This window comes from Corvus kubaryi, unplaced genomic scaffold, assembly GCF_017639235.1.
Source record: "Corvus kubaryi isolate FWS band 111438036 unplaced genomic scaffold, C.kubaryi_AGA036_p1.0 71, whole genome shotgun sequence".
Classification (NCBI taxonomy): Eukaryota; Metazoa; Chordata; class Aves; order Passeriformes; family Corvidae; genus Corvus; species Corvus kubaryi.
The window spans coordinates 5,556-14,848 of record NW_024582059.1 but is presented as its reverse complement, the minus strand read 5'-3'; the positions used below and the strand labels follow the sequence as shown (position 1 = coordinate 14,848).

Below are 9,293 nucleotides of genomic sequence, written 5' to 3'. Positions count from 1 at the left end.
GTGATTTTTAAGAGAGGTGTTAATTTAACAAGAGACCTATCCCAGATGGTTCTCTTGATCCCAAAATGCCTTTTCCAATCCTGATCTGGGCAGGATCTATAACACCTATACTGTTAAAGAAACTTTATTATATCCAGTGAAAATTAGATACCAAAAAAATAGAAACTAACATTTTAAACTTAGGTCAAAACAATTCTAAACCAGATTACTAGTAACAAAATAACTTGTTTGAAGTGAAATAGTAAGACCTCAGTTAAAGCAAAAATTTTGTACAGATGGTAGCTTTGGAAGAGCTTGAATATATAAATTTCACATATTAAACTCAAAACTTTAAATTTGGAGTAATTATTATACCTTTACCAAGCCATCATGAGTTTTATAAAGTCTTCTACTGCTTTAAACCAGTGTTTGAAGATCAGTAACTGAAGTAGAAGCTAGGAATCTTAGAGGCATTTTCTTTCTAAGCTTTTCTTGCTCTCAATCACATCTACACCATTTTTAGTCTGAACACCCTAAAGTGCACATTTTCTTGCAGTAAAAGGAAGCATTGTTTGTATTGTTTTGAATAATACAAAGTAGGCTTTAACGTTTTTAATGCTTTTTCAACACTTTGACAGAGATTCAACATGTATGATTGTGAAATTACAATTTGAATTTAACTTGCATACTTGAGTTTTACAAATAAATTTACCACTGTTTTGCTTACAGTAACTGAATTAGCACCATTATCAAGTGTACATGTAGAAAATGAATTTTCTATTTCTCAAACACTGGAATGAGGATGGAGCTTTTAAGCTCCACTTCACTATGAAGGCATGTGGTTTCCTGGCAGGCGTTCATTCAGGTGAAGCACATACTATGACAGTTCATTCTTTAGTAATGTCCTTGGACAATCCTCCAGAAACACTTGTGGTGATGACCCCGTTCAAAGGAGATGCAAACTGTTAAGTGAAGAATGGCCATGGCAATTCTGAAAGGCACAGAACACAGAGCTTACAAGGCTTAGCCATCAAAAGTGGGATTTTACTGCTTCCTAAATAGGAGGGAAAAATGGAAAGGTAAGAAAGAAGCAAAAGAGGACAGTGTTGGCACAGTAACAAACTGGTAACAGGGATGAATACATCATCTCTTGGGCTAGTCCTACCAAACAGCAGCAATATGTGGAGAGAGGATGAAAATCTAACTCATTTTAAGAGAGCAATAATTTTATGAAAAAGATCACATATGATTGCCTGCAATAGCAGGCAATTTACTCTTTCCGTGTAGCAGTCTCCACAAAAAGGACTTTAATGTGAAGTTCTCCTGCTGTCTGGATAATGACAGTCCTACTCAGCCTCCCTTGTTTTATATACCTTTTTCTGAGCAGTCTCAGCTCTTATGGCTAAGGAGATTAGAGCCAGCAATAAACTACCTAACAATTTAGGCAAAGATTTGAAGGCAAGCTCTCACAGCATCCTAAATGGTGGCTAGAAAATACCAGTGTCTTCTTGCAGAATGACTTGAAATCTAGCCCTTGAAGTCACCAGATGTTTGGCATGTGCCATCTGATCCAGTGGGCACACTCCTTTTCATTATGACTCCACAAGCAACTTTTAGCTACCTGCAGAAAGCTCTGCCACTGGAAAAGCCTTTTCATTTTCAAGTCTTTCTTTTCTTTACAACTAGTCTAGTTGTGTAATTGTTTTACATGCCAACAAACATCAGTTCTTCCTTGCATTAGACCCTACATTTTGACTGTAACTTCAGTATTTACCTCAAGGATTTCCACTGTGTTTTGACTTCCTCAGCTCCTCTAACACTGCAGTACTTCATCCTGCATTATTTGCCTCCTCTGTGATTCTCACCTTCTAAAACAGTACTATATAAACTATATGAGGTTTTTTTTTTAAGGCTAGGCTGCAAAGGCAACAAAACTTCCTTGAACTGAAGTAGTCTGTTAGAGATGTTTTTCACAGCTTGACTCTTACAGAACATACTCTTAAATATCCATCTTCTCTATTCAGATGTCCCTATCATACATGAAATGTACCAGTTTGCCTTGATACCATATTAAGCATTATAATCTTTGCTCAAAGTAGACATTGACAAGGGACTCATCACACAGTTGATCTGGATGCACAAGCTGCATTTCACCATTATCTTTTAAAGGCACAGCCTTCACTTATACTCTAGCCTGCACTTTGGGGGATGTATAAAATTAATTAACAAAGTTCTTGTAGTTTATGCACCCTTCTGGAATGATTTTGTGTTTCCACACACAACAAACAATGTTTTATGTCTTGAAGGAGAGCCCAGTGTTGTAGGAAAGATTGGATTTTTCCATAAATACTTTTGGATACAGACTTCTATAGAAGCTCACCAGAAAGAAGAATCTGAATTTTTGTTGATTTTCTGCATTTAACTCCTCCACATTCTCAACGCACATATTTTTACAAACTTCTAGGTCAGGGTCATCACCTCTAATATTGTACAGAGGTGGTGCCCATGGAAAAAGGTGTCCTGAAATTGTATTATAATGAAGAGAAGGAAGTTTAAATCATGAATCAATTTGAACAGGAAACAAAAGATCCTTCTTCAGCAACAAACATGAACATCCATTAAACTAGCCTAGAAACTTGGGACCATCACAAAGAGACTGAGGTAATCCAGGAAAACATCTCCTCCACACTGAAAAGGATTCACAAAATCAATTAGCAGTTCATTCTTTAATTAAATGAAGATTTACACAACCAACAGAACACTTTGGAGAAGTACAGGCATGTATTGCCACAGAGGGGTTTCCTACAGCACAGACAACAGCCTTCAATTCTTTATTCTCCCAGTATGGTTTTTGTGCAGCAAAGGCAAAGCCCAGAGTCCAATAAACCCCAAACATGAATTACCTGAACTCCTTTTTCCCTTTTCAAACAGAAGGAGGAAATGAGTTCCTGCTAAAGATGTTCAGAACAGTCATTTTGCAAACGGTGCTATGAAGCTGATCAGAAGGGAACGCGTGGCAGCGTCACTGCTCTACCAAGCAGTAACAACCATCTACAGCACAGCTGTGCTTCACTGAGAGGGAGAGTGCTACATGCAGCAGGCACCTCAGTCCATGCACGTTTCAGAGAAGCACCCTCCTTTTCTCATGTCAGAAGGCAGCCCATTACCCAGCTTGAGCCTTTTAGATTCTCATTTCAGGACACAGATAGAACTTGCTTCATTGGCTGCAGCTATTTGCTGTTTCCAGTTATGACCCTTGTGATTAAGCCATAAATCCTCTTCTGAAATGATGAATAACTTTTGTTCAACAACATAATAGGAAAGCACTTTTTGGCATCCAACCAAATGAATATTTGAGTGTTAGCTTTTCAAGAGCTATCTCATTCATCCAAAAAAGAAACCTCTTTAGTTTTGTTTTGCTGAAATAGATAACATGCTACACCAGGCTGCAACTTCAGACAGCTGTAGGTAGAGAATACTTCCCGTCCTTGCTGCTGGAATCCATGCCCTTGAGCATTCATTTGTTTGCAATGGCAGAAAGTTGGTCCCGAATCCTTCCCAAACCTTCTAACATAGTGTCCAGGGTTTCTTTGCTCAGTTCCACATTCAGTGAAGAAACAACAGGATTATTTCCACATAAGGCAGCATCTTCCTGAATCTTAAAATAGGAATGCAGATGTTAGTTGTAAAAAAATTCATTCACGTGTTTTTCCAGGGCCACTACAAAAGTCAGTGTTTAATATACAGATTAAACAAAACGGTTTGAATTTGGAATCCAACTCCATCCTGAAGAATCACGGCACATTTCCTAAGCTGTGTGCTCCACTAGTGAAATGCACTCCCATTGACAGAGTGCAAGTGAGCATCTACTGCCATGAGTATTGGGAAATTTTGAAGATACTCCTGGCAGGAAGCCACATCTGTATCAAAAGCATCTCAGCAGATACCACACAGGATACTTAACCCCACCCCAAACACAGAAATTAGATTTTAACTCCTCCTCTGAATCCCACCCATCTGATTTTTATTGGTTGGGGGAGATCCACAACTCTGTAGAACACAAGCAGTAAGTTAGGTATACTCCCCAAATGATAGATGTGCCAGTGAGGGAAGTTATTAGTACTCTAAAGTCATTTCCCAACTAATGAAGCCAGCTAAACATGCTGATGGAGTGCTTAGACTTAAAGGATGATGGCTTCAGGATTTATCTTCTTTTCTTCTGTAGAAAGCAATGGTGACTAGGAACAAACATGGTGACTTCTCACCTCCTCATGCACAGAAAACTTCTGTGCAAGAGAGCTTTCATCAGAGACATCATTCCCAGGCTCTGTGGCATTTCAGGTATCATCTCTGAAAAAGTCTAACTGCCCACCAGGCAAGAGGCAAGCTCCACATGCCTGTCTGAGCTGGTTTGCCCTGGCAAGTCAGGTGCTGGACTTCATTACTTCAGTCCTTCCCAGCCACTGCCATTACCTTTAACTGCAGCAGGCAGGTAGGGACTGCCATTCTTACGATGCTGTCTAAAGACGTCTTGATGTCCACCCTCCAGTCCATGTCCACGAGCCGAGGCAGGGAGACTGGGGGATCAACAAATGGCTCTGTTAGGTCCAGCAGCACAGGATGATACCAGACCCTGGAACCTGTGCCTACCACCATGCACATGCCTCTCCACTTTTGGCCCTGGGAAGCGTACAAATTTAGTGCTACTACATGGTTTCACATTATTTTACTCTGGAATAAGCCAGTCTCTGAAGGCCTCCTCATGACACTGGAAGGGTAAAAAGGGGTTCTCCCATCATTACATGCAATGATAGTTCAGTGGAAGAAGCAGAGGTGAATTCCCAAAGCAGCTGGGAGCAGAGAGCAGTCATGTCTTCTCCACACCTTCATCCCTTGCCTTGCTGCCTGCTACACTCAACTAGTGTTTCATCATGTGTTGCTTTGGCACCTGCATGCTTATTGCTCTGCTCTGAAACTGGTAAGAAAGCACACAGGAAAGCTCCTAAAATCCAGCAATATAAAACATGTTATTTCACATTCCCCAGCCTAGGAACCAAAGCATCCTGTAGTACAGCAAACATACTGGCAAACTACAATCTTCACATTCCTTAAAAATACTTCAAGTATCATCCTAATTATATGCAACCTAACAGAAACCATTTAACAGTCTGGTGCAATACTGACATCAATAGCCCAGAGCTGGAGGCCTCTTGAGCCCTCCCAAGGAAAGAAGGACAGGTCTAACTTGGCTGCTAAGGGAAGAGCTGTCTCAGCAGGCAGTTGCAGACTGTCTGGATTCTGCCTATCCTAAGATGCTTAGTGTCCTCCCCAGGGGTTGATTGCCAGCCTTCCTCCTGACTACAGACACTCAAGTTGCTTCCTCTCTGTGCTTTATTGCCTAACTGATTTTTTTTCTGTCTGGGGAAAGGCGCTCTCTCCCTGCTCCTGCTGCTTCCTTGAGCAGAGCTCCAGGGGGCAGTGCACAACTGGCTGCCTTGCTCCTGCTTTTGGAACAAATTCCAGTTCACAGTCAGTTAGGGCTGGCTCTTGGCAGCATTTGCATGAACACAAAATGCATCTGTTTAGCCTCGTATGTTAATTTGCAAAGATTGATTGCTGGTGGCTTGGGAGGGGCAGGAAACCATTCACTTTTTTTATGTTAACACAGATCAATCTGTTGGAATGTCTGCCTTGGAGCAGTGCCCTGGTCCCTATGTAATGCATGTCAGATACTTCATGAATACAATACTAAGAGAATCCATTATTTCCTAGGAGACAGTCTCATTCCAACAGGGTTAAATATTCATCTAACACATACAAAGACATAAGGGTCTGAGCAGAGGTCCTGGGTGGTGCTCCAAGAGCCACACAGCCAGCCTTGCTTCAGGGCTGTGAAGACTTAGCCAGTGTGTTCTCCTGCTCTCATCTCTAACACATGACAGCACTAAGGCCACAGGAAAAAGCATTCTGTGTTTTGGTAACACTAGAACACTGTTTAGTGTAAGCAAAGCATTAGCATTAGGCAATAGTTTCTTTCCTGTCCCTATTCATATTCCATTAAAACTTTGAGGGACAGTGTATTTCCAGGTCTTGCCATACTGTTTAGCTGTTGGACACTACCTCCTCTGCTGGCAAAGCAAAGGGTAAAGAGGATCCATGCAGACGTCGGGGTACTCTATGTCAGCTCTCAGTGGCAAGCCTTTAAATGCTACGGTTGTAAAGAAAATTGCCTGGGGAGAAAACCAAGTGTTGTAGCTGCAGGAACACCTAACTAGCCTAGTTAAAGTTGGCACTCCTTAATTACGTCAGTATTTAGAAAGGCAAGGAAAAAGCAAGTTACAAATATATGCAGTGTGCTTGCTGATGCATGGAAATGAAAGAATGCACAGGACTGACAAGAAATGCAGGGATGAGGTATTCCACAATATATACACGTCCTTTACAGTGCAGTTATTGCATATGAACATCCCTTAAAGACCTGAATGGAGAAGTCAGAGTGCTTAAGTTTCAAAAGTTTTGCAAGTAATTGCTATACACTGCACTCTGCAAGGCAGCCACAGACTGAGCTTTGAATAGGATTCCTTGAGCTAGAAACAATTTAGCACAGGAGCATGGATCTGAATACAAGTGTGTTGGCTTCTGCTAAGCTCTGCCATGCCACAATCATACAGCTCCATCTAAGCCCAGCAGGAATAACCCTGTGGCATGCTGGGATGCACTGCTCTAAACTCCAAGCTCAAATGACTTCAGGAAACATCAACTGCATCAAGATGGGAACTACTACTTACTCTGACTTGCTTGTGCTTCATTCCTCCAAGCAGAGCTGTGAAAAAGTGGAGAAAAACAGCATCAACAATGCTCTGAGGAAAAAAAAAAAAAAAAAGAGGCAAACATTTAGCATGGCTTATCTCTGACTGAAGGGTCACCAGCAGTAAGCAGGGGACAGAGACTGCCTATGCTACTGAGTGCCATGGAAAGGCTGGGACTGGTGGGTAATGGCAGGCAAACTGCTGACCAACTATGGGTTCTTCTGGAAGGGCAGCTCATTTAAAACCTGGACCTTTCTGCCTGGTTTTATCAAAGCAATAGGCTCCCAACCAATGAGATGTACAAGCAGAACTGCCCTCTGCCACTACCTCATGTATGCTCTATCCCCTACAGTGCCTTTGCACCTGAGCCACAGTGACAAATGGATGGGCATCTGGATACTACCTGGATTTTTTATTGGGGAAATCCAGCCCTCTATGTTTTATAGTCATCAGTACCATTCTTCCACCACACAGCTGTTAAGAGGGGCTTTGCATATTGGGAATGTGGCCCACATGCATTTCAAAAGTCATGGGAAAACTCTGTGTGCCCATGGCTGTGTTCTGTTGACCATTTCACTCAGATGACATAATCTGTTCAACTCTTCTCATCCCAACCTGTGTGGCTGTGCCGAAGGCACACACAAAATTCACCGAAACAAGACTGCGTGTTGCTAACTATCCATGTATCAAACCACATACACAGGCTTTAACTCTCCAGCTGAAAGCAAATGGCAGGTCGGTAGCACTCACATATCTCCAAGATTATCTTAGTCAAGAGGGTTTTCAGATTTTGGTGGAAGTTTTCTGGGAAAAGACAGAGGATGTCTTCCGCCCTGGTCAAGCCGCGGTACACCACGTGCCGGGTGAGGTTGTGCAAAGCAGACACCAGCTGTCAGGAAGGAAGAGGAGAAGGGGCTCCGCTGGGTTGAAAAGCATTACATACAGCACGGGACGGGCCTTCACAGCCAGCAGACACACACCACCAGAGCCTCAGGCATCCAAGTACAGCCCGACAGCCTAAGCAGGAAGGGGCTGAGCTCCTCGGTGCCCTCCGGCCCGCAGCCTCAGCCCGTTCCCTTTTGCCCCGGGCGAGTGTCGCCGTTACCGCCCACACACCGTTCCAGCAGCGGCCGCAGAGCCCCGCACCTTCCGGAGGGCCCGGGCCACCCCCCGTGCTGGCGCCCGCACAGCCCCGCTCCCTCCCTCCCTCCCGCCGGGGCCCGCGGCTGCCCCGTCCGGCCCTACCTGCTCCGCTTCCTCGGCGCTGACGGCGAGCCCGCGGCAGGCGCGCTGCGCCAGCGGGCCGAGCGCGGCGGGCGGGCTGGAGGAGCACTCCTGGCACAGCTGCCGCACGGCGGCCTTGGACGGCGCCTGGCGGGGAGCAAAGCGGGGGCGCTCAGCCGCGGCCCGGCCCCGCTCACCTGCAGCAGGATCTGCAGCGCCGCGAAGTCCCCGTCCCGCAGCGCCGCCATCTTGGCGCCGTCCGCGCCGCCGCGCTCCGCCCGCCGCCATCGCGCGCCGTCACCGGGGCGGGCGGGCCGGGGCCGGCGCTGGCAGCGGGACAGCCCTCGGTGCGGGGCGCTGCCCCTGCCCGGCCGCTCGGGGCCGTCTCTGCCGCCAGCGCGGGTCTCTGCCCTGGAGTCTTGCTGGGAACCCGCTGCCTTCGGCCAGCGGGAACGGAAGGCAAAGGCTTTATCATGGCACTACCGCAGCGATATGGACCATTATCTTTGCAAGCGGCGTCTTTCACTTTGTGTTATAAATAGGTGTTATGAATGTATTGTGATGTTGGTTTTTTTATGTTCCTTAATGTTAGAAAAGCTTTGCCTGGGTTCTGTAATGTAATGCTGTAGAATGTCTGTAGTTTGTGTGGCCAGTTTGAGAAGGTTTGGGGGGGGGGGGGGGGGTGTCTTCACATTCCTGGAAAATCTTATCAGACGAAAAGAACCCGAAACCAGACGGAATGGAGCCAAGGAGGAAGATAATGCTGATAGGATGATACTCAACAACTCCAAAGAAGCAATGAATGATGCACGATGGTGATGAATACGAAATAAGCAATGTACTTTTAAAGACGATCTTTTGGATGTAAAGGTGTGCCTTTGGATCTCTGCCGAAGCACCCGGCCGTAACACCCTTGTTGCTGTTGTCTCCTAATTGTCCCTTTTATTAAACTTTCCTTAAAATTTTACGAAGAGTGGACCTCGTTTTTCACAACAGAGAAAAGAAAATTCCCTGTTTCTGAGATTCACAATTTACAAGCACCTACATCTTTATGCTTAGTCAATCACAGCTTGCCTAATGTGAAAAGATTTGGCAGGTAGCCTTATTATTCTCAATTAATTTCTTTTCCCCTCTCTGGTAGCACAATAATGAAATCCATTATTATGTGATTCTGGACGTTGTGACAGAAAGTCATGCTTCTATTGGAGTCCACCTAGGCCAACCTGTCTGACTTACACTCTTACAAACAATGCATGATTGGATGAACTCTGAAATACGTTT

General features: G+C 44.6%; 1 protein-coding gene across 4 annotated transcripts; it reads right to left on the bottom strand.

The window, feature by feature from the left end:
* Positions 1 to 576: 576 nt before the first annotated feature.
* On the bottom strand, positions 577 to 8,284 carry LOC121674903 (COMM domain-containing protein 9-like). Of its 4 annotated transcripts, none has more exons than XR_006019889.1 (5): positions 8,210 to 8,284; positions 7,539 to 7,677; positions 6,768 to 6,839; positions 4,453 to 4,556; positions 577 to 3,637 (listed from the first exon to the last, which is right to left on the bottom strand). XR_006019889.1 is itself a non-coding variant. In XM_042049718.1 (5 exons), exons 1-5 carry the CDS (start codon positions 8,258 to 8,260, stop codon positions 3,497 to 3,499), a joined length of 471 nt encoding a protein of 156 aa, XP_041905652.1. In that variant the 5' UTR covers positions 8,261 to 8,276; the 3' UTR covers positions 577 to 3,496. The 4 variants fall into 4 exon arrangements, 1 of the variants encoding a protein (XP_041905652.1); XR_006019890.1 differs by lacking the exon at positions 8,210 to 8,284 and adding an exon at positions 8,034 to 8,197 and having other exon boundaries at positions 6,768 to 6,802; positions 7,488 to 7,677; XR_006019888.1 differs by lacking the exon at positions 8,210 to 8,284 and adding an exon at positions 8,034 to 8,190.
* Between the last annotated feature and the right edge of the window lie 1,009 nt (positions 8,285 to 9,293).